This window comes from Neofelis nebulosa, chromosome 3 (genome assembly GCF_028018385.1).
Source record: "Neofelis nebulosa isolate mNeoNeb1 chromosome 3, mNeoNeb1.pri, whole genome shotgun sequence".
Classification (NCBI taxonomy): domain Eukaryota; kingdom Metazoa; phylum Chordata; class Mammalia; order Carnivora; family Felidae; genus Neofelis; species Neofelis nebulosa.
The window spans coordinates 141,732,246-141,751,040 of record NC_080784.1 but is presented as its reverse complement, the minus strand read 5'-3'; the positions used below and the strand labels follow the sequence as shown (position 1 = coordinate 141,751,040).

The following is an 18,795-nucleotide window of genomic DNA, read 5'->3' as shown; positions in this document are numbered from 1 at the left end:
TATATCAACTTGTTTGAACTTTTGAACTAGTTCAACACAGAATGCCAAGTGGTTTATTTAAGAAAGAAAACTTAAACCCAATTGCTTATTCTGCAGAACCAAGTGCCTTGTTTTATTTACTTTTTTTGAAGACTAAGCAGAGTTGAATCCAAAAATAATCTTTCCTAGTTCCCAATTCCTCTACTTTGAAACGTACCAGAAAGCATATGACATGGTAAGTATGGTTTTAGTTTGGGGGAAGGGACTATCTGATTCACAATAATGTATGATTGTTGCAAATAATCTTACTGATTCAACTTTTATGCGTTCAGCAGATACTGACTGAAGTTGTTTATAACCTGGCACTTAGAACTCACCAGAAATAAACCAGTTCTCTAATTAATGAAGGGAACATTAAAAATTTTGATGCTTCCAGACTGAGAAAAAAAGAAAAAAGGATTTTAATGCTTATCCAAGTGGAATAAGAACAGAAGATCTATTTTACAACAAAGTTCTTTCCTCTAGTAGAAATGCATGCCAACGAGATCTTCTAGGCAGCCAATATAACTGCAGCTATCTCCAAAACTCAGTCTAGTATCATGTGGCTGGTTTCACATAAAACTGAGACAAGTCTCCACGGATGGAAAGGCACCTGATGTTTCTTTCGACATGTGGACTCAACTGAAACAATATGATCTTTACCTTCTTGAGAGCAGAGCATGGCTATCAGCAGCAGCATTGATAACGATGGCATTTATCGAGTCCCTACCACGAGCCAGACACACGGCTCTCCTCTCATTTAATCTTCACAGAGACCCCCTGAGCTAGGCAGCAGCATTTCCTCCACTTCCCAAGAGAGGAAACTGAAGCTTACAAAGGTAACTTGCCCAAACCTTAAACTTCTCTGACTCTGGAGTCAAAGTGCTTCTTTTATTTCTACCACATACTTCTTTCATCCCTGATAAATATGTGAGAATCTTACATTTAAATTTCTCTCATCGGCAAGAGCTGAGTAACACTCCTCCAGGTTTTTACTACATTCATTTACCATATTGCTCATACTAATACACTTAGCATATTGCTCATGGTTAACTAGAATGGCATTTACTAACTGCTAAGATAACACAAAAAACACGCTCCAAAAGTTACTCTTGCATTTAAATGTTGTTGTTTCTTTAGTGAAACGTTTTTGAAATTATTGGTATGATACTGGCACATGAATGATACCTTTGCCCAAAGGTATGCTGCTCCTTTGCATGCAGATTGGTAAAGCCACCTCACCCTCTAACCCAAACCTAATACCCTGACCTTTTGTTGACTCAAAATTCCAATACATATATTTAATGCTTGCCATCTTATTTTATGTCATTTCCATTCGTATCTATGCATTGCTCATTCCTACATAACCCCTACTTCTGGTTAGTGTATTACTAACAGTAGAACCCACACTCACAGTTGATAGACACTTTGTTATGGATGAAAATGTATGAAAGCCATGTTGGTTTTACCTAATTCCACACAGAAGTGAGAGGTGAGGGGAGAGTTCATTTTTCATTTGTCCCAAGAATCAATTAAAATTATAAAAGGGGAGAGGTCTAGCTCACAAGTTGAGAAATCAGGAGTCCTGGGTTTGAAGCCTAGTCCCTGTACTCTCAACCTTTCATTCCTCAATCTGTAAAATGGGGATAATTTTAACTATTTCAGAGTTGTTTGGGGGAAGAGAGCTTGGCAAAATAATAAGCATAAAATACCCAACATAGGATACAGCAGTTATTCTTATATTACTGTAACACTTGACTATTTTTCTAACAGATTATTCAGAATAACAAGGTACTTTTATATAAACCTTTTAGACCCAAGTGAAAATATAACACAGATAATACAGAAGAATATCTAGCAGCAATAAAATAATTACCTAACACTTTTTGGCTCAAAGAACTTTTCTACTTACTGACATGTAAAACTACAGATAAATTGTTCAAAAACTGCCTAGTATATAACATCATCCAGGTTCCTGTACAGAAATGTTTCAGTGTTATTTCCTTCCTGTTACAAAACATCATCTGATTAAACCCAACATCATAACTGTGTTGGGCTGTATGTTTACACCTCAAACCTAAAACTGCACTCTAAATTGGTTTATGAATGTTTGCCAATAAGTTCATGATTCATTTAATCACTCAATCATTCTATTACTAGTTAATTAAACAAATACTTACAAATTGCTACAATAGGCCAAGCTAGGCTGTGCTTGGTAACTGGACTGCAGTAACAAATAAAACACAGTATTACAATGTAAGTGAAAGGAAGCCACATAAACAATTACAATAGAGTGTGACATTAACTAAAAGAGGTATAAGCACAGGAGTACTAGCGGACCTAGTTGTGAGAGATACAACTTGTTCAGCTTTGCCAAGGGGACATCAACAAAGGCTTCCTGCAGGAAGTCACTCAAAGATGAATCCTAAATAATGACCAGGAGATAATAAGGAAAAGAGATTAGAAAAGGATCCACAAAGAAGGAGGCTATTTGATAGGCTGGAAGGTAAGGAAAGCACAGAACAGTCAAGGAACTAAAACCATTCAACGTAGCAGCATCACAAGATGTGAGAGTGAGAATATATGGCCTGAGGCTGGAAAAGGGAGTAGGAAAGGATCAGGAAAAAGCCAGGATGCCATCTTTAGACATTTGGAATTAGTCTTAAGAGTTTTTAAATTATGTAGAAATATTGGCAGAACTGTGTTTTTACAAATATCATTCTTTTTTACAGTGTAGAACGTGGACTGGAAGAGTAGATTCTACAGTAGAAACACCATTTATGGATGTCGTGGTATATTTCACATTAGAGCCAAAGTAGAAATGAACTAAAATAGTGGCAATAAGGGTGGTGTGAAAATGAAAGTTGGGAGATCTTAAGGAGTTAAAATAAAAATGATTGGACATTTAGGATGTTAACGGTGAGGAAGAAGGAAATAGTTAATGATGACTTAACAGTTTCTATCTTGGTGTGAGGTGGGTTGCATAGGAAATACAGGAAACAGAGCAGGTGTGAACAGAAGTACCTAGGCTTAACTTGGGAGCGTCAAGTTGAATGGGCCATGAGAAATCCAAGGGAAGCAGTAGACTTTTGCATAATGGACTTTCGGATAGTGCCTTTAGAGCTAAGAAAAAGATCTTGTCTTGAGATTTGGAGCTCCTCAGCAAGAAAAGGAAGCCTTGGAGAAGATGCATTTATGAATCAGTAGGCCAACCATGGTGATAACTAAGAGCAAGGGACAGTAAGAAGAGGAGCCTGCAGTGACATCTGAGAAGAAACAGCCAGCTAGGTGAGAATAAAAAGTCATGAAAGACAAAGGGAGAACCTTCTGAGACAGGGATGGCCCACAGTGCCTAATGCAGGGGGGTTAGGGAAGATCAGGCTAAGAACTGAAAACTTCCAACATCCTTTTCTATAAATTGGTTCTACATTGTTCAGAATTGCTCACAAATATCTTAATACACTCTTGGTCCCATCCTTGGAATATATTTTTTTTTTTTCAAAGTAGAAGGATCAGGGTGCCTGGGTGGCTCCTTCCATAGAACATGCAACTCTTGATCTCCAAGTTGTGAGTTCAAACCCCATGTTGGGTCTAGAGCTCATTTAAGCACAAAAAAACAAAAAACAACAACAACAAAAAAAACAAAACAAAGTAGAAGGACAGAAGAAACCCAAACAACTCACCATAGCAAAAAGATTGTTTGAAGTACATTTTAATGTTAACTGGTATTCAATTAATAGTGATAAAACTAAATTCATTCCACATGAATTATTAAATAGTATTGTGATATATAATTAAGTAAATAAAATTCAATAAGTCCTAATGGTCACAGTGAGTTTATTTAAAGATGCAGGAGAGTTCCCAAACAGAATAGCTCAGTGCCATATGTTAGAGCTACTTTGATCTAAGAAACTTCACATACCATGAACTATGGTTGACATTTCAATCCATGGTAGCCTATTTGCAAAGTATTCATTTACTACTGACTTCTTGTGTAGCCAATAAAAGATGCCATTTTATGATCCATTAAAAAGATGAAAAAATTAAATAAAATTATGAAAGGTATTTGCCAGAAGTAATAAATAATTTACCTCCAATTTGCACATACTGAAAATTAAGCTGGCAACAACTCAAAAAGTTATAAAAATTATGGTGACCTAAGATACTTTGAAATCAAGTGCTACTATTAAATACTCTGCAGAGCTTTTTAAAAGTTAGTTTTGTGCATAACAAAGATGAAGAGTTGAAAAATAAGTCTTCATATTTGTGAATAAAGATTTCACTAGATTTCACTTATAGTGATAAGTATATATGTAAATAATGCTTTATCTAAGGATATCTTTTTAACGTGGTTAAAGGGTTCTTGAATAAAATAATTTCTTTTTAAGATATTTCAAAATATGTGTATACTAAAACAAACATTGCACTTGGGAAATTGCTAGATTTCAGAAAGAACAGAAAGCTGTATTCAGAAATGTGCTGGCCATCACACCTGAAGCTGTACTTCAAATGTTTACAGTATTACCCTGAAAATAATCCCTCTCTAACTGTTTTTGCATATTTTAATAAAATAATGAAAAGATACTTGGAAATAATCACTCATTTTTAGTGCCTTTCATCCAAAAAAAAGCCAAATCCCCTATTAATAGCAAAGAAAAAGTAAAAATAAAATGATAACACAAAATTTAGAAGCAGTATTTAAGAGGATTGAAACACATATCTAGGGATATCTCTATCTCATCATATATCTGTCCGTCTTTGAACACTTGTGGTTACCAAAACATTCTCTAAATTGTTAGAGATCTTCTTTGTATTGAGCTGAAATGTGCCTCTCTTTACCTTTCGCTCTTTCCTTCTCCTTTCCTTAGAGCAATAAAGAATAAGTCAGATCTTTCACATGACAGAGCTGATGTTTGAAGACATCTGATATGTCACGCCTGAATCATATTTTAGAGTATTTTCAATTACATCGTATTTAACATTTCCATACTTGGCAACATCTTGTTGGCTACCTCTAGATGTGCTCCAATTAGTTGTTCCTCTTAAAAGACAATTTCCAGAACTAAAAATAATACTTAGGATGGAGCTGCAATAAGGATTAGGTGAACTGATCACATTTACACGTATAATCAGAAAGCAATACACTATGGGAAAGAAAAAGATAAAATGCCCCACCACTAGGGTGGGGGATAGAGAAATAAAGAAACAGAGATGGTCCTCAGCCTTAACCCATCTCACCAAGATTCTAATGTTTACATTCAAAGTAAAGACATAACTACTGTCCTAGAATCTATGATAAAAATAAATAAATCAAGTGTCATTCCTCATAATGAAAACAAGAGAGAATAAAGGCATTCTTATATCATCTGCTACTAAGATAATGTTATTAGGTATTGTATAGATATATATACACATATATGCATAGGTATATTTTTGAAAAGAAGTGTTCATGTGAGAAGCTGTGTTAAAGGCAGAATTTGTCCAGCCAAGAAAGAGAAGTGGAATGAATCAATTTTATTCCAGGTAAAATGATCATATTGAAAAACTAACAATGTTGAAGAAGAAAATAAAAAGGTTCTATTACCAAGTTAGGCTCTAACCCCAAGGTGGCCACACCATTCATCTGAATGAACCTTCAATATCACATGCCTAAAAATTTCCACATACGCTAATGTCCCGCCACTTCTTACTCAAAACACTCTGTCATGTGTCTTCCCACATTGCCTTTTAAGAGAACTAATACTATCAGTTTCATCTGACTTAGATATTTATTTCATATTTGCCAGAAGATTCTGGCCAATGTTTTTGAAAGCACATTTAACTATACCATATGCCTCCTTAAATCATCTCTATCAAACAAGCTGTAGGATAAGGCTCTGGTTCATTCTGTTCTGTTTTTCTTTCTTCACAATGTGTTTATGTATATTTACCCAATTTGTTCTGCTCTTCTTGCCAAATTACAGGTTTGAGGATCTCAACTATTGCAGAACAGCTGTGCTATTGTTGACATCTCACTCAACAAGGGTCAGAGGAGAAGCCCATCCTTCAAGTACTGGGGACACCTGCACTTACACCATAGGGCGAATGCCCTGCGGTGGGGAGGATCCAAAGAACTCCACAGAGTCTTTCCTATTCAGACTTAAAACACTGGTACAAGTGAGCCACTGGCAGAAGTAAACTGCCAACAATCTACAGATTCCTCTCGGTAAGACAATTTGTTTAATCACATGACATTTTAAAATTAAACTGTATCCAATGAAAGAAGTACAGAAGAACGACCTCATTACCACCACCTTTACATTCTTCCCATTTAAATACTAAGCATCCAGGGGCACGTGGGTGGCTCAGCCAGTTAAGTGTCCACCTCTTGGTTTCAGCTCAGGTCATGATCTCGTGGTTTCGAGAGTTTGAGCCCCGTGTCAGACTCCACGCTGACAGTGCAGAGCCTGCTTGGGATTCCCTCCTCCCTCTCTCTCTGCCCCTTCCCCACTCACACTGTCTCTGTCTCTCTCCAAATTGATAAATAAACTTAAGTAAAATAAAATAAATAAATATTAAGAATCCATTCAACTCAATCTGGAAATCTATATCAAATAAAAAAATTTAATAAACAGAAATCTCTCTCAAAGAAAGTACTTCAAAGACCCATTTCAATAACACTAACTAATGATAGGCTGGATAAGATTTGCCCAGACAGTTTTAATGTCTGTTTACGCCACAACATCAATTTCCAAATGCAAAGCTATGGTCCTAGCTCTGCTGCTATATTCTTTGTCCCCATCTGCAAGCAAAGCATCTTCATATTAACCTTTTTACAAACTAACATTCACAAGTGTTTAGGTTTTTTTATTTTTTTATTTTTTTATTTTTTTTTTATTTTTTTTTATTTTTTTTTTTTTTGGGGACAGAGAGAGACAGAGCATGAACGGGGGAGGGGCAGAGAGAGAGGGAGACACAGAATCGGAAACAGGCTCCAGGCTCCGAGCCATCGGCCCAGAGCCCGACGCGGGGCTCGAACTCACGGACCGCGAGATCGTGACCTGGCTGAAGTCGGACGCTTAACCGACTGCGCCACCCAGGCGCCCCGTTTAGGTTTTTTTAAAAGAATAATCCTCAAACAAAAATGGAATTCAGGAAGTAACAGCAAGATGCGAAAGGAACTGATAGAGCAGGTTAATGAGATGAGGCACATGTCCATGGGTCCAGCTCTGAGACTAGGCATCTGGCTTTGAGGCTGTCTATCTAGGGTTACTTCACCAGGGTGTTGTTAATTATTGAAGTGAGAGAACAGGGGGAACCATCACCACATCTGTCACCCTCACACAGGAAAACCCTTCATTCGTTGTTGGGCCAGATGTGTTTATTTGAAACATAGACTAACTAGCTACTTAATGGGTTTGAATTCTTAGCCAAAAGCTAATTAGGCAAACATATTAAGCATCAGTCACCTTACAAGGCTAAACTGTTTCAGTTGTGTTGATTTTTATCCAATCTCATAAGAGAGCTGTCACCTACAGAGGTATCTAAAGAAAAGTCAAGGCAAAGGAAAGGTCCAAATTACTTGCAACATACTTAGAAGAACAATAACGATATCCCCAAGTGCCCAATATACTAACAAATAAAACCTCATGTTTTGCCTCAGTGGTATCACGTGCTTGATACCAAAAAGAAAGCAGGAAAGCAAGAGAAAGCAAAAGTAATTATCTAAAATGTCCTTCCCCCCAAATCTCCAGTTCTCTTGTAGGTGAAATATTCATGTCAAAAGCCAAATAAATGATGACTTCTCATGTCTGATATTTATTATGTTCTATATGTTTTTTTTAAATCACATGCCCTGGGTATTTAGTCAATCTACAAATCACTGAAGAATATCAGCAGTCTCTATAGTCTCTTAAAAAAAAAAAAAGAGGCAAATTCTAGAGAATACAAACTCAGTGTCTGGGATAAAACAGGCATACTGCATTTTATAACTACTTTGGAGAAGAAGGTGGTAAGATGTCTTCCTTAACCAATCATTGCTATTAAAAAATCAAGATAGTTTTCTGTTCTCTTTTTCCTTTTTTTAAATGTTTATTTACTTTGAGAAATAGAGCTGGGGAGACTCAGAGGGAGAGGAAGAGAGAGAATCCCAAGAAGGCTCAGCACTGTCAGCACAGAGTCTGATGGAGGGCTTGATCCCACAAGCGGTGAGATCAGGACCTGAGCTGAAATCAAGAGTTGGACGCTCAACCGACTGAGCCACCCACGCACCCCTCTATTCTCTTAAATGGCATGCCCCTCCCATAGGATTCTGGGCATTTTTCTCCTACCTGATATAAGTCTCTGACCACCCCCAGCAATCAAAGGTACTTTTTTGCTCTTAATATAACTCGTAATTCAAAATATTTGAGGAAAATGCATCCATCCTCTCATCTAGCAAACATTTATGAATCTATTGTGTGCCAAGCTTTGTGTTTGGTGTTACAGATACAGCAGGAATCAAAACAAAATCTATCCTAGCAGGAAAGAGACCCAAGAGAAAATAAATGCTTGGGAGAAAAAAATAACCATGAGAAGGGAATAGGGAGTGCCAAATGCAAGAGGAGAAAGACTGTATTGATTAAATAGGGTGACCAGGAAGGGTTTACCAAGAAGGTGACATGTGAACAAGGCCTAAAGAAGGTGAGAATGAGCCATGAGGAGAAGAGCATTTCAAGCAGCGGGAACAACAGGTATACAAGTGCCAACGTAGTTGAGGAACAGCAAAGAGGCCTGTGTGACCATCACAAAAGGGGCAAAAGGAAGATGAATACTGTGACATGGTGAGGGGCCAGATCCTACAGAACCTTGTAGAACATGGCAATGTTTAGATTTTCACTCTGAGTGGAACAGGAAATATTATCAAGGATTTAAGGGAAAGGTGATATAAATGAACAGTTTTAAAAGGATCGCTATGCCAAGAACAGAAGCAGAAAAACCAGGAGAAGCTAATAAACCTTGTATATTTTATTTGCCTCTGCTCTATATGCAAGATCAATTTAAAGTAATTCTGTATCTTATTTATCATCCTAAACATATCCCTTCCACTACTTTTGGGCTAAGGAATATCTGAACTGTCTGCAATCATTTCCTTCATAATAGAGTGTAAAAAAAAATCACAAATGGAAATTACTAACGAAATTATCTGTTTAGGTGATTTAAATAAAAGCTCTTCTTCCAAACTAACATCCTTTATTTTAACCAGCTATCATTATGGTTTATATTGTCACACCAAAGAACATGAGAAAACAGACCTTATAGGATATGGATATTAAATTAAAGCACAAATACTTCCTAGTCCAAGGTATGCCTTATTGAGCCATGCTCCTTTTGCTCTTTAATCTTGATATTTAAACACCATAGTAATTAGTCAAAATCTCACTTTGTAACTCATGTGTGTGTAGATGTGTGTAGGGGCATGTGTAAATTTAATACTACACAGTTCAAAATAATGCTGTGGCTCTGATTATTTAAAGGCTCTAACAATATCTCTTACCCATCCAGATAAATACTTATGGAGCCTTTTAATCAATATTTAAGAAATACGATAAAGCTGACTGAAGCATTTTCAACCTACTAAGAGTATATATGGTTAAAGTACTAGCCAGGGTAGTTTGCCTAGAACTACTATTTCATGTTCACTCTGTACATAAAAAATAAAAAGATGCAGTGAAATAATTAATGCATATTTGTCACCATTTCCTAATAATTTGTACCGAAAATGTTTTTAATATGTTTTAAATGAAGTACTTACTCTCCAACTTTATTCAGTGTAGGTGCGGGACAAAGCATAGAATTAAGCTCCACACTTACTGGGTAAACACCTAGAAAATAAAATGGCACTGAATTAATAAAGAGCTTTATTTTTCTCAGTTTCATTAATAATATGAAAAACATGGGGTGCCTGGGTGGCTCAGGTGGTTAAGCATCTGGCTCTGGATTTCAGCTCAGGTCATGATCTCATGGTTTGTGAGATCGAGCCCCACATTGGTCTTTGCACTGACAATATGGGGGAGTTTCTCTCCCCCACTCTCCCTCTCTCTCTCAAAATAAATAAATAAACTTGAAAAAAAATTTTTAAATTATATTAAAACATAATGGCAAGAAGGGTTTAACAGTGGAACATTAGATATATATTAGAATGAAAAACCAAATAGATTCTCATTGAAAAAGAGGAGAAGGAAAAGAGAATGAAAAAAATAGAGATTATATGCCTCACTGATATACAGTGTTGGTAAATTGTGATTTTTTTCTTAGACTAAATTCACATGTATTTGCAGATACTATAAAATTATCATCTTCTCCATCTCCATTTTTTAAGTATCTTAGGCTTTTAAGGATAAGTGATATATATTTTAAAAGCAGAATTTAAAAACAATGGAGAGGGGCACCTGGGTGGCTCAGTCGGTTGAGTGACCGACTTTGGCTCAGGTCATGATCTCGCAGTTTGTGGGTTCGAGCCCCACGTCGGGCTCTGTGCTGACAGCTCGGTGCCTGGAGCCTACTTCAGATTCTATGTCTCCCCCTCTCTCTACCCCTCCCCTGCTCACGCTCTGTGTCTCTCTGTCTCTCAATAATAAATAAACGTTAAAAAAAATTTTTTTAAACAATGGAGAAAAGATGAATATCCAAAGAAGAATGAAAGTATTTCAAGGCTTCAATAAAATAGTTGTATCTACAATAAATAAATACATTTCATAAAACAGAATGCTTAAATTGCCCTAATAATTTTAATAATATAGGATCAAAAAAATCTGGACTATAAATATTCAGAAAAGTTACATAAACAAATGGATAATCCTGGATATGAGGGATGAAAATATAACCTGACTCTACTTATTTGTTTGAGAATTTAGTTTAAGAAACTTAATCTTATGTAGCTAAGGGATAAATATGTTTATATTATAATCAAACACGTACCCAAAGGGAGCTAGGTAAAGCTAGCTCTTAGATTCAGATGGCTAGTGAATAAAAATAAAATTACTTTGTCCTCTACAACTGTAGCATCTACTATGAGGCATTTGTTACAAATATTATTGTCTTGCTTTACCAAAATGATGATCCTAACAGGAAAGAGAGGAATTAATTCTGACATTTACCATGCTGAGATCCTCACCACGTTAATTCAACAAACACACACTGAACAGTTGCTGTGTACATAGCCAAAGCTGTGCTATTGGAGTGCTTAGTACCATCAGAAAAACAGCAAAATTGTAGATGAACCTCTCAAAACATAATTCCACCAGAGTTCACAGAGTTATGGTATCTGCCTTACAGATTAAAATTTTAGAAGCCAATATAATCATCGATAAGGAAAAAATGTCTCAATAGAGACCCAAAACTCTCAGAATATTTAAGATCTATTTAAGGAGTTTTTCTCAGAATGAAGATTAAAAACACTATCCTCATCTGCTTTTTTGAAAGCCATGTTAGGGAAAATAAAACCCCATTCCATAAATATGATAATTTTCAATAAACAGTGCTGGGTGGGCACTGAAGATAAAAATACGTGAAACATTCAAAAACATAAAATATATGAAATATCGACAAGGCAAAAAGCCTATCTCCAGAAGCTGACGGGCAAATTATTGGGACATTAGATGAAGAAAATGAGTGAGCATAAAATAAGGCAATAAGTAGTAGAGTGGTCCAAGATAGTTAGATTTTCAGGCAAGAGTGACAATAAATAAATCTGGAGAAAGAGGCAATTAAATCAAGCAGTTGATGCAGTCCACACAGAATCAAGTTAGGAAAACTGGGTTCAACTCTCAGCTCTGCCCATTATTGGCTGTGTCACCACAGGCAAGTTATTTGACTCTTTCAGCCACTGGACCACAACCCGTAAAATGAGGCTACTCAGGATAGGGTTCAGCATCTCTTAAGTTATGAACAAAGGTTGTAATCATGAAACAACAACAACAACACATTGTTATAACTACTGGTACTCTCACCAGACTTCATTTCTTTCTTCCTTGATTGAAAAATATAGCATAGTTGATTTCAGCTGGGAAAAAGAGGAAAACACTTGATACTTATATGCTGTACAGATATTCAAGCAACATAGAGATTATGAGGAACCTACTTTTTGTGTATGTTTCATTTACAGTGTAAGTACAGAGAACACTCCCATTCCGACTGCCCAAGATGAATCCTCTTCCATTCAAAACAATTTGAAATTCCTCTAGAAGCAAAAAGAAAAACAAACATTTTAACCCCTGCTTTACAAAAAATAAAAAGACATAACTTGAAAGGTCAAGGTACACAGAATTAATTTCTTCATAGTATTTAGCCAACTAGTAACAATGAAGACATCGTTGTCTCCAATTCTACTTGCTTTCTCGGACCCTCTAGGGAAATTCAGGGAAGATATCATTGATTGTCACATAGAAAGGTGACATTATTTAATTTTTTAAACAAAGTGGTTTCCAATAGTAACCAAGAAATTAGAACTAAAGCCTAACACTTATTCCCACATACCACAGGAACTTCCCCTTACCCTGTCTTCTCTGTCCGCAGTAGAAAGAAAGAAAGAAAGAAAGAAAGAAAGAAAGAAAGAAAGAAAGAAAGAAAGAAAGAAAGAAAGAAAGAAAGAAAGAAATTCTATCCTTAGGCAAATATCAGTAGGAAAGAACCCTCTTTGTTTTTCTGTACTCCCAAGTACAGATGTGGGAATGTAAAGAAAATTACTTATTCATGTTCTTTGTTTCTTAGAACAGTTTTGTATTTTCTTTAATCTCTGACACCCCATACAGAGTTCTTTAACAGTTTCTTGACATTACTAATCTGGTTTCATTTTCTTTTGCATACAAATTTAGAACCCAGCAGAGGACATGCACTTTGGATTACTAATCATCTATGACCAGTCAGTAAAGGAAGTTTATTCAACATATTGCTCAGGACTCTATACAGGGGAAGTAGTCACTAAATATTAGACAGTAAAATAAAATGCTAGAAAAAACGTTAACTGATCAGATACCTTGATAGGCCATTAAACACTTGCTATTTAGCTAGAAGAAGGCATATTAACTATTTTAACAGTGATTAACTCTCCATCTTCTCAAGCAATCTCCTAGCAAAATCTAACATATATACAGTAATGTATTATCAAGAAAATATTGCTATGCCACTCTGCATTGAGTATATTATAAAAGGAATTTTACTTATAAAGGGCAGGTAAAACTTACAATGTGACTGTGAAAAAGATCATGGGCTTCAGAGTCAGATAGACAAGAGTCAAATAGGACAATTACTAAAGCAAATACTGACCCACTCTGCCTGGGTTTCCTCATCTGTTGAACCAGTGACTATAAAAATGTCAAATAGTGCTGGTATGAAGATTAAGTAAAGTTATAAAGGCAAAGGGATGCTCTGAGACGTTCAAATGCACTATTCCTTTTAAACATCTCAACCATTAATTAGGGAGTCTAAAAGATATAGAACTTAAGACTATATCCAGCGATTGGGAGGCTCTGTGGTAAATTACACAGCACATTTCCTCTTCCATCAGACCCAATATATTTTTCCTTTTCTAGTAAAGTCAGGTTAAAATGAACTCCAGGTCAGACTTGAAGAAGAAGAAACAGAACAAGCCAGAGAGAATCACATTCTCTTTGGGTAAGGACAGCTTGGAAGTGCTAAAACCTGAGTCTGTTCTTAGCTAATGAAGCCACCTGCTTCCTTCCTGCCATCCACCCATACATCGCTCCCTTCTGTGCCCTGAGCTGGAGGGCACTGCACTTCGGGCCGGTCATCAAATCATGGAGCTCAAAGTCTACAGATACATGACTGTATAATCAGATAAAAGAAAAAAAAATCATATTTTATTTTACTTGTCATAGGAAAGGTCTCAAACATGAACTAAATATACAGAAAATTCTAAAAGCCTGTCACACAATATGTTCATTATTTAAAATAACACTCCAATCTTAAAAAATTTGAATTTAAAATAGAAATATTTCAAGGAATTATTTAAAAATTCTTACAGAAAAGGATGCCAAAAAAGTTAATTTTGTTATTCTCATTCCAACACGAGTTTCAAATCATATATTTTAACTAGGGGGAAAAAATACAATTTCTTATATGGTATTTTTAAATTCTAACCACTTACCCCCTACACAGACACTTGAAGGCCGCAATTCCAGGATTTCAGTGCATGACTGAGCTAGTATCTAAAAAGGAAAAAAAGAAGACCAAGATAGAGAACTAAATTATAACATGTAAAGTGCATTATAAGATTGCTAATAACCTCAAGGTCCTCCCCTTAACTTTAATAGATGGCAGAGAAAAACCTATTAACTATTGTATATACAGCTACCAAGCTCTTAGGAAATTTCTGTGCTGTCTTCCAGTATATATTCTACAATTGTATACTGTAGGAACCCTTACTCAATTAGAGTAAAAATAAATAGGCACCAATAAAGTGGATGTTGCCTCAAAGTCTGGTAGCCTTGAATACAAACAGATAACTAAAATTTCTTGATGCCCATGAAATCAATGCTGACTTTCCCTATTAGGCAAAAACAAGATAGCAAATCAGACCCCCTCTTTAATTCTGAAAATTTAATGTGATTTTATTAAGAGGTTCCATATAATATCCATAAAGAAGCACTTCTGTATTTCTGGCATTTCTATCCGATTTCTCAGCCTCCTTTCCCACGGATGCTAACCCACCTTGTATGCAGCAAACCTTATGGTTGGAGGACACAGGCTCCTTAGATGAGCCCAACATTTTCCTCAAAAACACAGACTCTGTACTCCAGCATGCCCAGAGCACAGGAACAGAATGGCCCTTCTTAGCTCGTTCTGAGAAACAGAAACCACCATACAAGGCACAAGGCTACAAGTGAAAAACAACAATGATGAAATAAGCTGGTCTGAATGGACCCAACAATCCTGTCTTTATTTTTAGAACTGCTCTGCACTTCATTATCAAATTCAGACAAATTCCAGATGATCTTTGAACGACATTCCTTTCTTGACAGAGTTGAAGACAGATGACGTACAATGGTCTCTAGCATCTCCTGCTCGTAACTAGAAAAGGAAAGAAGGAAATAGAAACACTTTCTATGCTTTCTTTAATAACAGTGGAAGTATAAATTGTCAGACTCTAAAAGTCAGCTGGTAATTTTTGCTGCTGAATATGCATCACTGAAAAGGGGAATCATTTGTACTTTTTAAGATCATTTCTCAGTGAATCCACTTTTCACAAAGCAACTGAAGCTTTAGTGATTAGGAAACAAATACAGTAAAATTTTATATCTGAGACATTCTGGATGAGGCCTATTTAAACTCAGAAATGACCAAAAAGATTGATTCCATGGTCACCCACAGACCTTTCAATGCCCAAAGACCTCCTCTTGGTCTGTTATTTTATCTCCTATAATCAACACTCATTCCTCTGAAGACTGTGTACCTTTGTTCAATTAAGAATTGGGGAAAGAATTGAGGACCACTGTCAAAGGTTAACATGCCCTCTTGGAGGGCAAGTATCTCAAATCAGTGACCTTAAATATTTTAACACAATACAGGTAACAAGACAAAGGAACAAAACAGAAAAGTTTTGCTAAAGGAATATGGAGCTAAAAAGGTTCTGACAAAAATGGAGCATTATAGCATTCACTTTGGCCGATCTGAGGTAAAAGAACGGTGAGCCACACAGACGGAGGGGTCAAAGGAAAACCGTAAAGCCTCTAAATCTACTCTACCTGCCAGCAAGTCTGAGGGAATCTATTTTAAAATAGATCCCTTAAGGAGATCAGTTCTCAATTTCTTTATTAGTTATTTCAGGCACACCTCTGGCAGCATTACTGAAAATGTTTCAAACATCAAGAAAAATTATGAGAGGCTTAAAGACTGAATCCACTGGAAACTGTAACCATTTTTTTTTTAATTGCTTAGAATAAGATAAATCAAGAATTTACAATGAGGGGGCGCCAGCGTGGCTCAGTCAGTTAAGCATCGGACTTCGGCTCAGGTCATGATCTCACAGTTCATGGGTTCGAGCCCTGCTTCTGTCTCTATGCTGACAGCTCAGGGCCTGGAGCCTGCTTTGGATTCTGTGTCTCCCTCTCTCTGTGCTCCTCCCCCACTTGTGCTCTGTCTCTCTGCCTCTCTCAAAAATAAGTCAACATTAAAAAAAAGAAATTACAATTAGATTTTCCAAAGGTCATGTCAAAGAATATGCAACCCAGAATGACCTGTGTGAATTTCTAAAATTGTCTTAGTTTTGTCTCTTCTACCAATATTGACCATAATTAAATCAGATCTCAAAATATTTAAGACAAATGTATGTATCTTGACTTTCTCTTTTAATTTGATGTAATCCATCATATAGTTCAAAAAGACAGTTCCAATAGCAAAATCAAATGATTAATTCTTGTGGCGTTCTCCATAAAACTGGAGAATAAATACCTTTAAGTACTATTGATGGTATACATCTCTGAAGCCAGACCCTGTTTATCCCTTGTAAGGTATTTTGATTTTAAAGAAAAAGGTTCAAAATTATTTAGAAATTTATTTTCTATTCAAGTCTGAGATTAAAGAAGTCACACTGCATTAAGCAGAAGCTAAGAACAGCTAAAGATTGATTATATAGTGCAATACATTGTATAATATACATTTATACATTTACATTCATTTATACATTCATTTATACATTCATTTATACATTTATATTCTTATATAATATACAAGAATACATTTACATTAGTTTAATATTAATACTTATTTTAATAAAATGAATTTTATAGAAATGACATTACTGAACGGAAAAGTGACTCCAGTAACACATTCATTGAAAGGCAAGCAGTTTGGGGACAGCTGGATGGCTCAGTTGGTGGAGCATCTGACTCTTGGTTTCAGCTCAGGTCATAATCTCACAGTTTTGTGGGTTCGAGACCCACATCAGCCTCTGCACTGTCATCTTGGGATTCTCTCTCTCTCCCTCTCTCTCTCTCTCTGCCCCTACACCACTCATGCTGTCTCTTTCTCTCTCAAAAATAAATAAACTTAAAAAGAAGAAAAAAAAAAGAAAAAAGAAGGGAAGCATTTTAGACAATGAGTCATAAAATTGGACTCATCATCTAAAGTAATTTAGTTCAATTCCCCACAGGACATTACCTACCCCTCCTCTAAAGTTTGTTTTGATTTTTTAAGATGTATTTCTTTGGACCTTATGTTATATTAGTTGAGTATACAAATCACCTCCTCTATTAAAGACAAACTCTTTTGGGGTATAAAAATAGGATATTATACTATACAACCCTTTAGAACTAGCAAATTGTTTTGTACATGTAGTACTACTGATAAATGCTTAGGGAATACAGGTTACATGAATTAATGAGAATATAAAAAATATCTTCCTAGTAAGCATAGCAACAACCATATTATGACTATGATAAAGCAGAATAAAGTTATGTGAAAAAGCAAGTAAGTTGTGAATGTTGGAAATCCAGAAACCCATAATTTGAAAGGAAGTTCACCCAAACCAGCCAAAACATTTCCAAATGAAAAACAATCAAAGAGAGGGATGGAGAATGCACTGGGGAGAAACTGAGACAGGAGAGTGTATGCATTTTTAAGAAATAAAATTTGTCCTAAATTGGATTTTTCCATCTAGTGTTTACCATGTTCCTGTATTAAGAAATTAACGGGGCACCTGGGTAGCTCAGTCAGTTAAGCATCTGACTCTTGGTTTCAGCTCAGGTCATGATCTCACGATTTCTGAGTTCAAGCCCCGTGGTAGGGTTTGCACGGACAGCACAGAACCTGATTAGGATTCTGTCTCTCTCTCCGTCTCTCTCTCTCTCTCTCTCTCTCTCTCTCTCTCTCTCTCTGTCTACCCATCCCCTGTACACATGCTCGCTCTCTCTCTCTCTCTCTCTCTCTCAAAATAAATAAATAACCATTTTTTTAAAAAAGGAAAACAACTGGAAATTCAAATAATTCAATGTTTGTATGTATAAAGAGTTCCATAAACACAAAACAGTTTATAATTTATTTTCACCAAGTAATTGCACAGGTTCAAATGTTCAAGATATCAAAATAGGTCCATTATATTAAAATTGTCATCACTAAACTACAACTGACAGAGACAGCAAATATTTTAAACACTCTAGCTAATTTTTACTAAATTAAATACTGTTATTGATTGATTGAACACTGGATCAGGTGTCCCATCTATGATAATTGATGCATTATCTTTCATATCTGCACTTCCATCATTTGTACAACAGAGCATCTTGTAAGGACGTTTCTTCAAATATGTGTTGCCATCTGTCTTCATTATATCTCAATAGACACAGAAAATAGTTTCCACTAAAGGTCAGCCTTGGTTGACATCAGAGAGAGCTAATAGCACCATAGACCAAATTTAAAGACATGCCAAATGCTATTAATAAAACCAGGGCACTGCACACACTAGATGCAAAACTGCATCATTTGAGATTCTGAACTATTTATATATATATATGTGTGTGTGTGTGTATATATACATATATATACATATATATAATATAACTTATATGTATATAAGTTATATATGTATATATACATATACATATATTTTATATTATATATATATAAAAATTGGCAAAGAACTTGATGGTCACCATGAAGAAAAGTATACTACCAAAGCATCTGTTCACTCACAAGCATCTGTTCACTCAAAAAGTAATATTAGTGTTAAGGAATATTTACAAATGAAAATAATAGGTACATTATTACCTACTCCCTACTCTTAAGTCCTCAAATATTAATATG

At 35.8% G+C, this 18,795-nt stretch overlaps 1 protein-coding gene across 3 annotated transcripts in view; it reads right to left on the bottom strand.

Annotated features, from left to right (window-relative positions):
• Positions 1 to 18,795, bottom strand: part of ANTXR2 (ANTXR cell adhesion molecule 2) — a 151,293-nt gene that overhangs the window by 92,201 nt on the left and 40,297 nt on the right. For all 3 annotated transcript variants that reach the window (XM_058722148.1, XM_058722149.1, XM_058722147.1), the window contains exons 8-10: positions 14,144 to 14,204; positions 12,119 to 12,217; positions 9,791 to 9,860 (exon numbers count right to left, since the gene is read on the bottom strand). In XM_058722148.1, coding sequence (XP_058578131.1) covers positions 9,791 to 9,860; positions 12,119 to 12,217; positions 14,144 to 14,204 — 230 coding nt within the window. The remainder of the gene's footprint in view (positions 1 to 9,790; positions 9,861 to 12,118; positions 12,218 to 14,143; positions 14,205 to 18,795) is intronic.